The sequence below is a fragment of the Cydia strobilella genome, chromosome 10 (genome assembly GCF_947568885.1).
Source record: "Cydia strobilella chromosome 10, ilCydStro3.1, whole genome shotgun sequence".
NCBI lineage: Eukaryota > Metazoa > Arthropoda > Insecta > Lepidoptera > Tortricidae > Cydia > Cydia strobilella.
In genome coordinates, this window is record NC_086050.1 from 634,623 (window position 1) to 652,857 (window position 18,235).

Consider the following 18,235-nt stretch of genomic DNA (forward strand, 5'->3'; position numbering starts at 1 on the left):
CCTCAAAAATTTATGGAATTGAAGCTAGTTTATTTATAATTTAAATTTTAATTAATTTATTTTACAATTTTTGTGTGTTTACTAATATATTTTTAAGAACTGTAAACTAACAAAATATGGGCTGACAGACCTGAAATAAAGATTTTCAATTCAATTTCAATTCAATTCAAAAAACCCCAATTGCCTTAGCAGACAACCCAAGATCGTATGACTTGGCACAGAAAAGTGAGGAGACCCGACCCTAAATAATGGGATATGGAGAAGATAAAGAAGAAGAAGAATGTACAAAATAGCAATTGATATTTGCGAGTCGCTTTTCGGTGACGGAAAACATTGAGGAAACCGGACTAATCCCAATTTACCCTCTGGGTTGGAAGGGCAGATGGCAGTCGCTTTCGTAATAACTAGTGCCTACGGCAATTCTTGGGATTAGTTGCCAAGCGGACCCCAGGCTCCCATGAGCCGTGGCAAAATGCCGGGACAACGCGAGGAAGAAGAAGAAGGGTAACAAATTGGCGGTATATTCCCGAGCTTTACGGATTTGATTGAGGTAGCTGCCATACATGTCAAAAGCGTTACGTTAGCGACATTCTCGAATGATCCCAAATACCTATAGGTACCTATACAAATGAGTTCTATTAAACAAGTAAATAGGTATTTAGTACTTTTGATTTAACTTATAGTAGAAGTTAACTTCTCTGGATCATAAAATAGGTTTTTGTACTCTAGCACTTATTTGTACAGTGTATTCATAAGTAGCGCGGCGCGGCAGGCGCCGACGCAGTGTTTTTAGGATCTTACTCGTAACAGCAGTGTTCTTAGGAATATTCATACAATATTATGCAACTGCTGTTTTTTTTTATTCTGACTTCTAGGCAAAGATCTACAAACAATAATTTACTTTGATTTTATTTATAGTTTGAGATGTTTGCCGCTGTCTTAGAAAAAATATTCTGCTGCCAGAATACAATGTTAGGGCAATCACAATTAGGGAAAATAATCGTAAGGATATGTCCTAATGTTAGGTAATACATAAATCTACTCCCCCATATCTTAAAGAGCGATTCTTTTATCTCTCCTCCGTCAGGCCTTCACGGAAATATATACTTATTCCCCCTCCATCCTCTACGAAATTCTACAATGATTCTTTTACTTTTCGAGCTGTACGGCTGTGGAACAGCCTGCCGTTAGATATCAGGTGCGCAAAAACTCTTCAAAGTTTTAAAACCTTACTTAAAAATCATTACTTATCTCTTCCTTAATGTGCTGCTGTGTATATATTGTGTATGTATGTATATATATACATATATATATATATATATATATATATATATATATATATATATATATATATATATATATATATATATATATATATATATATATATATATATATATATATATATATATTTATATATTTATTTGTGTTATATTATTTATTTATTTATCTAAAATTTACTATATGTACTGTCTGATTAATGTATGTGTAATTCCTGTTCCTCTAATTATTTCGTGCACTACCTGTTTATAAAAACTTTTGTTCTTCATATCCTGCTACCCTAAGGTTGTCTGGAAGAGATCGCTCACAGCGATAAGACCGCCTGTTGCTACCATTGTTTACATTGTAAATCTGTTTTAAAAATTTTGTTTCTTTGTGGTGCAATAAAGAATATTTATTATTATTATTTATGGTTCTTGGTTTTTCTCGGCATTCTATGAAATACCGGTGTAATGAGATGCACGGGCCGAAGCCAAGTGCATCTCATAATAAAATTATTCACTACATGAAATTTGTCTGTTTTCGGCTCGGTTATAGTTTGATCCTGGTGGTGGTAAGTGTTAGCAACACTGTTTGTAAGGATCATTATTTATTAATAGCTTATATTTTGATCATTTTTACTTTTACGATTAGCTTAAAAAAGAGTATCAGTTGACCCTTACTTGTCACTGGTTCCCGCCATGTTGAATTATTATTAAAAGGCGGGTACACTGTGACAAGGGGCAGTTCGTGTACAGACGAGTTACAGTGTAGACGTCTTGGAATATTTATTGTAAATTGGTCGTTATTATGTTGGTAACGAACGAATAAAGTTAAAATATTGGTACAAGTATTAGTTTTCATCATCAACCCGGTGGTAACCTAACATAAGGTAACTGAAGTAGAAGGGAGTTGCAAATCGTTCTGAAGAAACTTTCTGACTATGCGGCATGTGTTTAAAATAACTGCTTTCTGCATAAGTAAATATGAAGATGGTGATATCGATAGGGTTTTTATTGAGGTGTGTAGTTGTTGTGGGATGACACCTGTAGTAGACAAAACAATGGGTACTATGGTAACGTTGGTTAACTTCCACATTCTACCTATTTCATCTTTCAAATCTGTGTATTTGGTAAGTTTTTCAGCTATTGTATTTTGTATGTTGTGAGTGTTCGGGATTGCTATGTCAATTAAAAGGGCTGTTTTGTTTGTTTTGTCTACTACAGTGATATCTGGCCTATTGTAGTGTGTGGTTCGGTCTGTTAAGATAGCTCTGTCAAAATACATCTTGTAAGCGTGGTTTTCTAAGACATTGTCAGGGGTGTATTTGTAGTAAGGAACGGCTGGTTGGGTTATCAAGTTATATTTTATCGCAAGTTTCTGGTGGACTATGTTGGCTACCTGGTCGTGTCTGTACTTATAATCGGTTTGTACTATTGCTCTGCATGCTCCGGTAATATGTTGTATAGTTTCTCCTGGACTATTGCACTTCCTGCATGAATCTATGACTCTATTTTTCATAATGAATTTTTGATAGTTACGGGTCTCCATTACTTGGTCCTGTATAGCCATTATAAACCCCTCGGTTTCTGGGAAGAGCTCGCCACGATTCAGCCATGCGTTCGACGCCACTTTGTCGACATTAGGTTGGCTTAAATCATGGTAGTGTCTTCCATGTAGGGATTTCGCGCTCCATGCGGCTATTTTTGTTTTATTATCAATAATTTCTTCGGATTTTTGGGTAGTTTTTTCTTTTAAGTTTAAAGGTGTAAATTTCTGGTCATTCTGTTCTATGGCATTGTGTATTGAGGAAGAATTCGATTTTTGATGAAAATATGCTCTCATTGCTGTAATCTGTTTGTTGTGGAGATTCGTAACATCAATAATTCCCCTGCCACCCTCCTTTCTAGGCAGGGTTAGTCGTTGTATGCAAGATCTGGGGTGGTGTTTCCTAAATTTAGTCATGGTGGTATTTATAATACGCTGAAAGTTTAAGTTAAGTTAATAAGTTAGGATGGGTACTGCATAAGTATTTATTGCTTTGATGGTATTTCGTGAATTAAGTTGGGTTTTGAGTATAGAGTTAAGTCGGTGTTTGAATTGTACTTTTAGTTTGCTTTTTGTTTCATTATGGTGGATCAGTTGTGATTGCAAGTAACCTAAGTATTTGTAGCTATTATTATTATTATAAATAGGACAAGCTACATTAGGCAATATAAAGGTAGGTAAAATAATGATTAGGACATATGATCTTTAGGGCTAAAAATAATTATGACAAATAACAATTATGGAACATGACATTATGATAAATAATCAATATGGCAAGTGACATTTAGGAAATAAAATATTAGGGCAAAAAAAACATCCATACAATGTTAGAAACCAATATTAGGGCATAGTGTTATGTCATGTACATATTATTCACCATTCATTTTTCTATTTGTGTGTGCTAACGAATAAATTATTTCTATTCAATTCTATTTTCTATTTTATAAGTGCTTGTTGCTAGGCCTAAATAAGCTGTCTGCCGACATACATTAGAATTTCTGTAGCTGAAATTACGCAGCTCACAACACAAAATTGCGCTCGCCTGGCTTCACCCTAAAAAGAGTTATTTGTAAATACGAGTATATGACTCGTATACTCAAAGCTTGTTCAACTAGAAAATCCCAAGTAATTTCCGATCATAAAGCTCTGTGACGTACCCGGAGCATGTTTTCCAACCTTGTTAGCCTGTTGAGATTTTTTCAAGCGCATGCACTCGGGAATGAACTTTGAGCTCTATAATGTTGGCGCAGTACAAAAACCAAATGGCATTTTCTGAAGTTCGTATGAGCCAACAAAAGTTACGGAAGCAGGTATTTTAACTAAAGCAAAGGCAATATGTTTGTTGTTGTTGGGCGATAAAAGGTAAACAGTTTAGAATAAGAATATTATTTAAAACTATGTAAGCATTTTGTATAGAGTTTTGTGTGAAATGTAACTTTTCTACTAGACCGCCGGACATGCAAAAGTTTCGTCAATCATCGCCTCCCGGTTGATACTTCGTCACGTGATAGTTTAGAATAAAATAAAAAATAAAAGTCATTTATTGTCGCAGTAAGAAAAAAACAGAAATTAGATGCTATTATGAATTAAAAAAATTGTCAGCCGGTTGGATCGCGGTGGAAAATCCGTGATCACGTTAACATGTAAAAAAAACTATGAAAACGGATTATATCGCGTATAATAAATTTATAATACTTCCCGATGTTTCGAACCCTTTACAGCGTTCGTGGTCAACGGGTGACTGAGGAAAAGCTACAATGTGCAAAACAACCCACATACAAAAATAATGAACCATAATAAACTATAAACTTTAAGACTGGTACATGCGAAACCGTTTCCAAAGTTTTATTTCATGAGTAACTGTGGCGGTAACCGAAGACAATATTAAAAAAATTGTTTAATGTAAGTTTTATGACAATTCGATTATTGTTGATCTTCTTACACAACAGTGTGACTGGCTTTAAGAAATCGTTTCATGCTAAAGAGAAAATCAACGTAGTGACGTATCAGGAGTTTAAAACAGTAGCAGAAAAGAACGGAATGGCGATTACTCCAACGGAAAGAGCTTGGCTCTTAAGAATTATGATGATGATGAATTGATGACAAATTGGTGGTCCTGGTGATTTTACATATACACAGTACTCATGCTGCAATTTCCTACATCTAGTCCTGGCCATTCCAGAACTTTGTTGCCCCATGGCAGAGTAGTGTAGTTATTGTAAATGTGTTTGTCCGTCGAAACTCGTCTACGTCCACTGGGTCGTTGGCCTGCTAATTTATCGTCGTCCATATTTCATGGCGGAGGCTGGAGCACATTTTTAATTATTTTCCTAACTAATAGCCCTTTCGAACCATTAAATCCGGTAACGAGGGGATTTTAGGAAGAAATTTATACTTACAGAGGTTTTTTAAAATTTATCTGAAAGTGTTTAACTGAACCAGCGATTTTATTTATGTGGCGACAAGTTTTAACTGATTTCCATGTTTTCTTTTGAACTTAACCTGGATAAGAGGGCGATATTTGCCAATTGTTCTAATTTGTTTCTTTCATCAGGTTTCTGTTTAACCACTAGTCAGCGGCGTACGCGCTCTAAATTATCGTTAAGTAGTTAGTCGTTTTCCGTTCGGTTACAGTTACAGGGGTACGATGAGGGTAATGTGACAAATGTCATCTTCCATCTATGGTTATTATAATATGTATAATGTTTACTCAGGTAGTTGATATTGGCTGTTGTATTTATTATAAATGTTGCTATGTATTTTTCATGTAAATGTTGTATTGATTTGTAAAAGAGCCCTGAGGCCTACTGGCAAAAAATTATCAATTTAGAATATACTCGTACATCCCTTTATGTAATTTCTTAACCAATTTGATACTTACCCTTAAAGTCGTGCTCGTAACGTAATCGTATCGATCGTATCGTATCGTATGAATAAAAAGGAATCACAAAACAAATTAATCCTTAAAAACTTTATTAGCCTTTTATGTAAATACAGCACATCCATCATAACTTGTGCGAATAAAATCATAATTTCATCGGAATAATTTGCCCACAAGAATCTTTCTCGACATGTTAGGGTATTTTTCTTCGGCTTTTGTTTTGAATTGATTTTATGTTAGTCAGGATTTTTATTTTTATTTTATTTCTTTTCTAAATTGTTTAAACCTTCTTTTTAAAGAAGAACGTTTGGTTCTATGAAAGCGAACTGCAGATCTGAATAATCTTCTTCTGGGTACAGCAACATCAGTCTGTAAAAAATAGAAACGTTTGTATCAAACATATTAATAACGGGTCACTCACGTATTTTAAGTCGAAAAACGCTCGACATGTTACTTAAAATACGTGAGTGACCCGTTAATAATATGTTTAGTATGTCTGTGTCTCACGGAAGTTTTGTTATTAAAACGTTTGTATCAGTTTTTTATTTTACTCTTATTTCTGCAAGAACTTGTGCATCACAAGTCTGTTCGTTTTCACTCTAGACAACAGCTGGCAAGTGTATTTGTAAGCCTAATTCAGATTTAACATGTTTACGGTTTTGATCTTATTTTGATACCACCAAGTGAAAGTCGTTTGTGAGACGCACGCCAATCACTAAGACGGTCGTTGTAGACGACGTTCGTATATTTCTCCTAAAAGTTTTCTTACTTTGCGGAAAGGTACCTATAATATGTATGACATAAGGCGGTTCCCTGAGCCAGAAGGCGAAAAATCTCCTTATATGATCATGTGTTTCTAAGAGGCGTTGATAGTCGTAGACGTGGAAAAAATATATGTAGTTCTTGACTATATTATCTTTAATAACATAGCACGTTAAACAAAAAGCACTACACACACGCTTCGTGCTCCGCTTTTACGTGTAACAACAACACTTACTGATCACTTTTAAACCCTTTACGTCATTGTAATAAGATTCATGCTTGGTCGATGAATTGACGATATTACTGATAATTGATAGATCTTAAGGCCGTTCCATCGGTTTGCCGCTGTCTCTGTCACATTTCGCAAGAAAGAAGGGGAAAGATCATGCGCGCCAAGTGTCAATTTTGATCGAATTTTGTCGATTTTTATTTATTTTAAAAACGTTACCCTACAATATCGAAATTCGAAAGCTATGAAATTACTATTTAAGTTAAGATTGTTTTTCCTCCTTTTTTTTTATAGTATCACATAATAAATAACCGAGTAAAGTTGGATTAAAAGTCCGAGTTAGAGGTTACTTTGGGAATTAATTGTATCGAGCGAAGTGTCATAATTCGTGTATCGGAAGCTATGATATTAAAGATAATATAGTCAAGAACTACATATATTTTTTCCACGTCTACGAAAATCAACGCCTCTTAGAAAAACAGGTACATATAAGAAGATTTTCGGTCTTCTGGCTCAGGGAACCGCCTTAAAGCGATAGCAATAAGGATCACGATAGATCAGTTAAGTATGTTAACGATGGTAGTAACTACAGTACAGATGGTAGTAAGTACAGGGAGTGAGAGGAAAGCAAACGTGCGCAACCTGTAGTGTTTGTTTGCTGCCTCTAGAGGGTTCTGCCGTATTCATGTGAACAGAACAGTGAACGTACACTGTACTTGGGTAGTTAGTAACACTCCTAGGCTGCGTTTCCACCAGAGATGTACGAGCATGCGTAGCGATTGTAGCGAATGATTTGTTAGTTAAGAATCAATAAAATCACTTAATTTACCTATTGTCGCTTAACGCAGTTCTAGTAGTATTGGTTCTTAATAAACATTCCTCGAAACGGCCTTAAATGTATGACTAATATTACTGAATAAATGATATGATATTTGTTAATATATAAATAAATAAAAAGGATAATATAACTGCTCTGATTTTGTAGGGTTCCATACCCAAAGGGTAAAAATGGGGACCTATTACTAAGACTCCTCTGTCCCTCCGTCTGTCATCAGGCTGTATCTCATGAACCATGATAGCTACAGTTGAAATTTTCACAGATGATGTATTTCTGTTGCCGCTATAACAACGAATACTAAAAACAGAATAAAATAAATAAGTGGAGCTCCTATGTAACAATCTTGATTTTTTTGCCGTTTTTTGCGTAATGGTACAGAACCCTTCGTGCGCGAGTCCGACTCGTACTTGACCGGTTTAAAAAAAAAATAACTACATGCAACCGAGAATCGAACCCGGTGATATGCAGTGTAGCAATTTATTAAGGTTACAAAAGTAAAAAATATCCGATCCGAACAGCTAGATAAGCCTGCGTATCTTATACAAGTTACTGGACCCCCTAATCCCTGTGTACAAACAAAATCCACAGAATACCTTAACTTAAGTCGTACATCAATCTGCGGGTCCTTGAGGTCAATAAGCTGGCATTAGTTAGAGCCTTAAGCCGAAGGGTCAGATATCCTCGTATAATATATAAGATTTAAGAGGTACATTTATCTCATGTCTTTACGGGTACTCTGTCAGAACTGTCAGAAGGCATGTTTGTCTTAGGGCACCCATTATGTTTTAAAAGCAATTTTTAAATAATATTGTCTTCGGTTACCGCGATAGTTACTCATGAAATAAAACTATGAAAACGGATTATATCGCGTATATTGAATTTATAATACATCCCGACGTTTCGAACTCTTTACAGCGTTCGTGGTCAACGGGTGACTGAGGAAAAATTACAAAATGCAAAAATACCCACATACTAAAATAATGAACAATCATAGACTACAAACTTTAAGGCTGGTTGTACATGCAAAATCGGTTCATAAGGCTAGTTATACACTATAATTATTTTTCAAGTAAAGATATATATATATACGCGATAAAAATAAACTATGCCGGCTCCAACCCTACACCACGGACCCGAGAAGATTTAATTCCCTCCTAAATTGTAGGAGGGTATCCCAATATGGGACCGGCAACAAACTCGGCGGGACACATCTTTTCAAAACATCAGAATGTCCAGCATCATCCAACACTACGGTCTCACAGTCTATGTCTCGCTTGCTCCTTTATCAGGTGGACTACAGGATCCCAAGCTGGTGGTAGAGAAAAGCCATCTTCCCTATTAAAGTTTGGATATTTCTTAATCTCAATGGCCTCGCGCAGCATTCTGGGTATGTAACGCTTCTCCTTGGCAAGAACCAGAGGCTTATCAAACTTGATTGAGTGATTGGCTTTATCCATGACATGCTCACAGACAGCAGACCTAGGTCGACGGTGCTTGACATCAGCTATGTGTTCCTTCACCCGAGTGGAAATGCTCCGTTTCGTCTGCCCGACATATGATAGGCCACACTCACAGTCCAGCCTGTACACTCCTGCAGTCTGTAGAGGGGTATTGCATTTTACAGGCCTCAGGAATTGTGACATCTTCTTCATTGGCTTGAAATATGTTTTTATAGAAGCACGCTTCAAGATGTGGCTGATCCTGTCCGTGACCCCCCTGACAAAAGGCAGAATGGCAGGCCTGCGCTCGACTGTGGGGATCTTAATGTGGGACCTCTGGTTGACCCGCGGTATCCTGAGCTCGTTTGCCTGGAGCGCGCGCCTGGCATGCTGGAGCTCCGCGGCCAGATGCTGGTCATCACATATCCTCTGGGCTCTCTGAAACAAAGATTTGCCTACTGTAACAAGTTGACTGGGATGGTGATGCGATTTGCCATTTAAGTACCTATCAGTATGAGTAGGTTTCCTATACACAGTGCGACCTAGGGTGTTATCAGGATTTCTTTTTACCAATACATCTAAGAAGGGGAGAGAACAGTCTTTTTCCAACTCCATAGTAAATTTTAAAAGATACGTAGATGACACTTTTACTATACTTCCAAAAAGTAGTGTTTCAACTTTCTTGGATCACCTAAATTCCATCCATAGCAAAATAAAATTTACTATGGAGTTGGAAAAAGACTGTTCTCTCCCCTTCTTAGATGTATTGGTAAAAAGAAATCCTGATAACACCCTAGGTCGCACTGTGTATAGGAAACCTACTCATACTGATAGGTACTTAAATGGCAAATCGCATCACCATCCCAGTCAACTTGTTACAGTAGGCAAATCTTTGTTTCAGAGAGCCCAGAGGATATGTGATGACCAGCATCTGGCCGCGGAGCTCCAGCATGCCAGGCGCGCGCTCCAGGCAAACGAGCTCAGGATACCGCGGGTCAACCAGAGGTCCCACATTAAGATCCCCACAGTCGAGCGCAGGCCTGCCATTCTGCCTTTTGTCAGGGGGGTCACGGACAGGATCAGCCACATCTTGAAGCGTGCTTCTATAAAAACATATTTCAAGCCAATGAAGAAGATGTCACAATTCCTGAGGCCTGTAAAATGCAATACCCCTCTACAGACTGCAGGAGTGTACAGGCTGGACTGTGAGTGTGGCCTATCATATGTCGGGCAGACGAAACGGAGCATTTCCACTCGGGTGAAGGAACACATAGCTGATGTCAAGCACCGTCGACCTAGGTCTGCTGTCTGTGAGCATGTCATGGATAAAGCCAATCACTCAATCAAGTTTGATAAGCCTCTGGTTCTTGCCAAGGAGAAGCGTTACATACCCAGAATGCTGCGCGAGGCCATTGAGATTAAGAAATATCCAAACTTTAATAGGGAAGATGGCTTTTCTCTACCACCAGCTTGGGATCCTGTAGTCCACCTGATAAAGGAGCAAGCGAGACATAGACTGTGAGACCGTAGTGTTGGATGATGCTGGACATTCTGATGTTTTGAAAAGATGTGTCCCGCCGAGTTTGTTGCCGGTCCCATATTGGGATACCCTCCTACAATTTAGGAGGGAATTAAATCTTCTCGGGTCCGTGGTGTAGGGTTGGAGCCGGCATAGTTTATTTTTATCGCGTATATATATATATCTTTACTTGAAAAATAATTATAGTGTATAACTAGCCTTATGAACCGATTTTGCATGTACAACCAGCCTTAAAGTTTGTAGTCTATGATTGTTCATTATTTTAGTATGTGGGTATTTTTGCATTTTGTAATTTTTCCTCAGTCACCCGTTGACCACGAACGCTGTAAAGAGTTCGAAACGTCGGGATGTATTATAAATTCAATATACGCGATATAATCCGTTTTCATAGTTTTATTTCATGAGCAATTTTTAAATTTTTATTTTATTTTATTTTATTTGTATCTAATTGTAATTTCTTATTTGTAATTTTGAAAGAGCTTGAATTAAACATTTAAAAAAAAAACCGATCTAAAAGTCAAATCTATATTGAATGATTGATTACCTTCACAATCTTAAGCCTAAAGGTTGTCTGGAAGAGATCGCTTTTTAGCGATAAGACCGCCTGTTGTTTATCTCTGCATGTGTTGCTGTTTTCTTTTTTCTTTTATTGATGTGTGCAATAAAGAGTATTTGTATTGTATTGTTATCTTCAATTGAGTATGTTTTAAGCTGTAGGTCCACTGACCTATTCGTGAACTAATCTAGCCGTGGGCGAAATCGTATCTGCGAGGCCCTTTTCTTTTACTGTGCCCGAAGGGGCCTCGCGCGAGGCTCCTCTTGGGGCGCGAGGCCGTGGGCGACGGCTCACTTCGCCCACGCCTAGCTACGCCACTGCTGTAGGTACCCAGGTGATTGCTACCTTTGATTTCATTCGCATATTTATTAGTGGCTGACTGGATTTTTTGGCGAATCTAACGAAAACCGAACCTTCGGCCAGGCCACAGGACCGGCAGTAAGGCATTGTGCTTAGCATTCTACGACGCGTAAAACAATGTGTATGTAAGGTACTATTTTACGCGCCTTAGCAATGTTTTAAAACTGATAAAAACTCCACCTTCTGAAAGGTATCCTCTGAAATGCGGTACGGAGTCTGCCGGTGAAGGGTACAGCGAAGTCCCTTGCGGCCTCGATGTGTTGCACGATGTTGAACGCCCAGTCTGAGGCCTGGTTCAATTCTGCGGCCTCGGCACCTAGAACAGTTCTAACTTTAGTGACCACGGTCTTTGGTTATTTGAAGAGTTTTTGCATTTGGGAAGATCTGATTTATTTCATCATCATAATTTAAGAGCTTGGCTCTTGTCGGTGGAGTATGCGCCAGTTTTCTCGGTCCTCGGCCAGGTTCTTTAGGTCCCTGTAAGACACGACATTTGCTTTCGCTTTCAGTTGTTGTGTGTAGTTTGCTCGTAGTTTTCCGCGGTCTCTGATTTGTTTAGGCAAATCAAAATGTTCAAGTATAAAAAACCATTAAAAAAAATCTGTTACATTATTACCTTCAATCCCTCCCTCAGAGACATACACAGGGATGTCCATGAGAGCGTCCACTTCCTCTTCATCTAATATGAGGTACACGTCGCCTTTCTTCTTCAGTAGAGTGAAGGGGAACGTTACCGTTACCGTCGCTGAAACACACGCATGATGACAGTAACACTCCTTTATTCATAAAATTTTACAAGGCTCAATTAGTTAATTTATGTTTTTTCCCGTTCTTACAGATACAGAAGTCAAAATGACAGATTGAGACAAACGATAATTAGCTAATTGAGACTTATAGCGCAATTATGAATAACGCCATTAGAATTTTTTCCGCGAAAACGGGGAACAGATTCGGCGATAGTAAAAACATTTCTGTACTTTAATATTTAGCGCATACTCAATATATTAAAAGGGCATCCTCAAAGATTATGTAGCCGTGAACAAGCCGTCGAGGCCGGGGTCCACTCAGGTGTGCAAAGGTGACATTCAACCGTATCTTCCTACGACACTAATAATGTGTCGTTTTCAAGCAAAAGGTACCACATTGTCGTTCTCCATAAGGATGCTCTGGCAGGTTATTCGTATAAAGATACAAGTAAATCTCGTCGTTATGGTAAGCAACAAAGTGGTACCTTTTGAAATAAAACTATGAAAACGGATTATATCGCGTATATTGAATTTATAATACATCCCGACGTGTCGAACCTTTTGCTTGATAACGTCACCTATAGTTATAAGGTATCGGTAGATCAGGTTGAATAGTTTACTTTCATTTCGTATAAATATTTTAATTGAAACTATTATTTTACCTAGAAAGTATTCAAATATCTACATGATTGGCCACATCATGAAATGACTAATTCTAAGATCTAGCCACGACGTATTATACCTTGTATAACGTTTAACTTACCATTACCAGTAAATTCCATTAGAGTTCCGTTGTGTGAGTACTGATCAATGTTTGTAAATTCTGGAAAGAGAGAATACATAGTTTTTAATACTACCAGTATCATATAGTACATACTAATATTAATGTGGGTATTTGGAATGCATTCCTTAGCTTTCATGATTTTATTTTTAATATCTATACTATTATTTATGTTTTGACAGTCACAATATGAATTTTAAGTGATATACCTACTATGAATAATAATATACATATAATATCTCTATCTGATGTGCATATTGCAATTAGACCTATATTAGATCACTCAAACGACATTACTATAATTGAATTACTTAGTAGAGTACGAGTAAATATTAAACAATTCAAAACTCGTAACAAAACGGTCTACATCACAGGCTTGAAAAAAAAGAAATGTAAAGTTGAAGTTTCATTTATAAATAAACCTCCAACTCTCGACGTTGTATAACGAGTTTATGGCAACATTTAACATCATTTTTACGAGTAACGAGCGACCCGGGGTTGAGAAGCGTCGTCACTTGTTGCTAAATGACAACTTTACTAGAGTTTTGCTATGTAGAGGGAGGTTTGGGACTGTGTAATTTTAGATTCATAATAACTCTCATGGTAAAGTTGTTCCATATAGTCGAACAATGCTGTTTTCATGCCATATGGGATAAATATGTATGTTCATTGTCACGTCAAGTGGGTCACCTACTTAGTGTTTACTTATTACACAGATTTAGCGTTTTTCAAAGATAGTTGGGATAAACCCACAATTTACTACCTGAAAACAACATCAGGACTGGTTTCAGTCATAACAATCACAACTAGTTGGATAATAGATAATTCTACATAGAGAATTATTGAAAGCACAGTGTGTTGTGTACACTATATTCAAATATCTACCCTAAAATGCTAGAATCATCTTCTAGCCCCAACATGTAAGAAATATTTTAAAACTAATTTTTAAAAATGTGTCAATTTCTTGCACCTTCTCAGGCAGAGATTCACGTTTTCGTACGGGAAGTAGCTTTTGACATTCATAAGTATGCCTGATTTAAAGACAAAGATGTGTCTTTGATGTATTGATGCTCTGATCTCGATCCGAGTCCTTCGGTACTAACCTTGCTCGGGCTTCGCGCAGTTGGTGTCGTTCTTCACTTGTTTAATGTACACAGGCAGTTCCAACGCCATAATCAGCTCCTTGCTGCTGCTGTCCATTCTGTAATCATTTCATCATCTTAATAAAACGAGGATGCACCAAGTTGCTAAGAATTAAAAAAATACTTAAGTCCAAATCATCTACATTCTGTATGAAATTGTCAGTCTCTAGTTGACTTTATTTGGTTGTCTAATTTGTCTCGAGGGCCAACATCTTCGGGGCCATATAGCGAGCCTTTTCAATACGACCGGTCTGGCCTAGTGGGTAGTGACCCTGCCTGTGAAGCCGATGGTCCTGGGTTCGAATCCCGGTAAGGGCATTTATTTTGTGTGATGAGTACAGATATTTGTTCCTGAGTCATGGGTGTTTTCTATGTATTTAAGTATTTATGAATAATATATCGTTGTCTGAATACCCATAACACAAGCCTCCTTTGGCTTACCGTGGAACTTAGTCAATCTGTGTAAGAATGTCCTATAAAATTTATTTATTATTTATTTATTTATTTAATACAATTTTTTAGATTAAGCATTGGTATATGCTGTAGTATTTATCTTGTTTTCTGTTTTTGCGCTAAATAGATAAACTTAATTGAACCGGTGGTTGTGAAATCACATCTTAATGTATGTACATATTGATGTAGGTGCAAACCCGGTGGTAGTATTTTAGGTTCATTAGTTGAATAATAAAGATTTTGATTGCCAGCTTATTTTAATAGCAGCGCAGCTATTAGGTACTTACCCAATCCCAATCAGTTCGCTCTCAGTCCATCCCTCAATACTGACGCAGTCGGACCCGTACTGCACGGAGAAGGGCTCAAAATTGTCGATGGCCAGTTTAACATTGCCTAAAATGACGTTGTCTCTGAGCGCCGTGTATTGGCGTTTGAAGCATGTGAAGTCGGTGGTGTGGCAGGCGATGAGGTAGCGGTCTGTAAAAAAACATAATATTATTACACTTCTGTTCTATGGTCTTGTATTTATGACAAGAAACAAAGTTGTCATAATGGCTGCTTCACAACTTGTCGCGGTGCAAACTTATGGCGACGGCACAATTAGTACTCACAGATACAATTTATTCTCCTTTTCTGAACCTTATTTCAATGAAATAAGGACTACCAAAAAGCAGTTAAATTGATTTTTGCACAATAGAGCCACGCTGGCAATGCTGGCCGTAATTTCATTGTAAAGTTCTTTGCGGAACGGAAAACAAACAAAAATTTGAAAACGGAGTGCGAAGCTGCAAAGGGGAACTTTGGGAAGTATTCGGATTAATGACAACTATGTAAAAATATTGTGAATCGGAAAAAGCGAATGAAATGAACCAGATTAAGGAGAAACGAATTCATAAACTTGGGTATAATACAAAGGCAGAACGGCAATGTCATTGAGTCATGAATTTATTTATTTATTTATCGTATGGCGTATCTTTACATGTCAATGCATTATAAAATTAAAATTTAAAACTATAAATGCGGCCAAAACTCAAATATACCTAGTTTGTCTAGAAATGATGACTTTGTCAGCCATAAGACCATTTGTTGTCATACCTTTATTTCTTGTGATTTTTGTGTATTCTTTCGTGTATTGTTTTTCACGTCAGAAGCGTTATTCACGCATAGTGTGGGACGGTACGTAAAAAAAATTCACCGCCGTTGATCATAGCATAGCTAACAAGTAAGAACTTTTTTAAATACTTTATCAAATACATTACTTTAGCAGCGTCCCCATAACACAAGAGTAGCTACGAAGCTTTGTTTATTACCTTCTAAAAGGTTTAAATATCATGAGAAATATGACTTAATTAAAGACAAGGGTTTCTGCATATTATGACTTAATTATATCCTAGTATAAACGCGTGTAACACACATTCCGCCAACATACAACGTCTCACTAATTATCTAAGTCATTACGAAACTCATTAATGGCTTCATTAATTATCTGTTATTCATCGCAGGCTTTTTACATAAATATTAATTGGTTGCGAATTTTTCGTGCTTCCCCACTGCTTCCCTTCTGGAATTCGTGTTTTTAAGAATGATATTTTTAAAGCTTCTGTTGTTTTAGGTACCTACATAAAGAGATGTCACAAAAATAAGGATAATTCAGTGCCTAATCAGTAGTCATTTCCCTTTTGTGATATGCTTATAATATATTTGTCCACAAGAACGGTTTATACCAATTATCTATTTACACTTGCTAATGCTTATTTCGCATTTCGCGTTACAGTAACTACGTCTAACAGGTTAAAAACATAAAGGTTTAAAAAGAAAAACACAAAACACATTATATTGTCATATATGTTTGTGTCAATATACTTATATAGTGTTATGTCAGAGACATACCCAGAACAATTCTAATCTCATCTCTCCAAGTACGAATACAGTGTGACTCTGTACAGGATGCAGCATCTGGCTTTTTTGTCGATGATTTTATATTTTCTAATTCAAAAATGTACTTGTAAAGAAAATATTAAACCATATATTTATATTAAATGTTTTAATATTTATAATATTAAACCATTGATATCGAAGGTTCATTTCCACTTTCTTTATCATTTCGGATTACGGTCCACACCCATCCTTTTTGTAGAGGTAAGATTAAGTCAAGGTCAAGTAAAACATTATTTTTTAAGCTTTATATGCATAAATTGTTTCTGAAGTAGGTAACCTAACTTTTTCATAAAATTGTGCTGAAGCTACTTAAAACCTACACGCGCTTTCTTAAAGGCCTCTTAAAAGTCCTTGAAGGACCACTACTATATAGAAACGGGCCTATGATCGAACCCTGAGGGACTCCATGAATATTGCATTCGCCGGCCTTGCCAAACACTGATAACGCATTTACGTTCAAACTGCTTTAGCCGGGTTCGTATTGGATGACACTCGTCTAGTGTGTGAGCGAGACTTAAGTACGTATATAGTGATGTCTCGCTCACGGTGTGCTCGTGTTATGGTCCATCGCTATTGCTACGCAAAGACGATGTTATATGTGCAAATGTTAGGTAATCTACTAACAGCAACACTCAACTGACACTCGGTGGACCTAATGTTTTTGGAATTGACTTAATTGATTGTTTTTTTTTCATGTTATAGTCGGACCAAGATAACTCTGCATGGCATTTGCAATGACAACGTATGGCAATGTCATCATTAATTTCTATGAAATTCTCGATTCGGCGCAGTTACTTAGCTTAGCGCCACTTGCACCATTCGACTAACCCGGGGTTACCGGTTAAACCTGGAGCTGCCATGGTTACCAGTACAATTTGACACTGGGTTAACGGTTGAACCGCTTAACCCCGGGTTAGTGGGATGGTATGCACGTAGGCCTTAGACGGATTCTAAACTAATTATGTTCAAAGATTTAGTTGCATAGTTGAATTTATTTGTGAATAAAATAGATGTGTATTGATAAGTTTTCGCTAAAATAGCAAAAACTTTGCACATTTGCTTGCATTTGCGTGCTTGTACTTATAGTAGAGCAGACATAAAAACAATTTAATACATAATCACTACATAGTATAAAACACAGTCGCTTTCCGCTGTCTGTCTGTCCCTATGTATGCTTAGATCTTTAAAACTACGCAACGGATTTTGATGCCGTTTTCACCTATCAATAGAGTAATTCTTGAGGAAGGTTTTAGTGTATAATTTGTAAAGATTGTGTAACCCGTACGATGCCGGGGCGGGTCGCTAGTCATACATAAATCGACCTAGTTCCAAATGTTTGGCGGTTATTTAAAATCGTTCGCTAAATTTAACATTTTTTTAAGCACAAGCGAACCTGAATAACAAAACGATTTCAGAAAATTATTGACACACTCCAGTAAGCTCAATAGTGTCTCACACCCAGACTTACCCATTTTATCCGCAAACTCCCTCCCCTGGCATGCGCAGGCGCACATGAGGAGTACAAAAACACGCATCTTGTCAGTTCACGACAACGTATTACACTAAAATGTGTTCAGGTGATAAATGTGACCAGTCAGCGTCACGGTCATTTTACTCAGACGACTACGATAACTTTGAATTGAGCAAAACGAGGCCTGATTATTATGAACTAGCTTTTGCCCGCGACTCCGTCTGCGTGGAGTTAGTAATTTGGGTAGCTTATTTTTTATCCAATCTGCTTGTCAGACACACAAAAGGCCCACT

General features: G+C 37.2%; 2 protein-coding genes across 2 annotated transcripts in view; one reads left to right on the plus strand and one right to left on the minus strand.

Annotated features, from left to right (window-relative positions):
- LOC134744835 (uncharacterized) overlaps positions 1–18,235 on the plus strand; it is a 332,603-nt gene that overhangs the window by 211,329 nt on the left and 103,039 nt on the right. The gene's annotated exons all lie outside the window — the stretch shown is intronic.
- LOC134744742 (uncharacterized) lies at positions 5,974–18,069 on the minus strand. The gene is made up of 7 exons (XM_063678654.1): positions 17,940–18,069; positions 14,821–15,010; positions 14,042–14,139; positions 12,921–12,980; positions 12,028–12,156; positions 11,592–11,727; positions 5,974–6,056 (listed from the first exon to the last, which is right to left on the minus strand). Exons 1-7 carry the CDS (start codon positions 18,004–18,006, stop codon positions 5,981–5,983), a joined length of 756 nt encoding a protein of 251 aa, XP_063534724.1. The 5' UTR covers positions 18,007–18,069; the 3' UTR covers positions 5,974–5,980.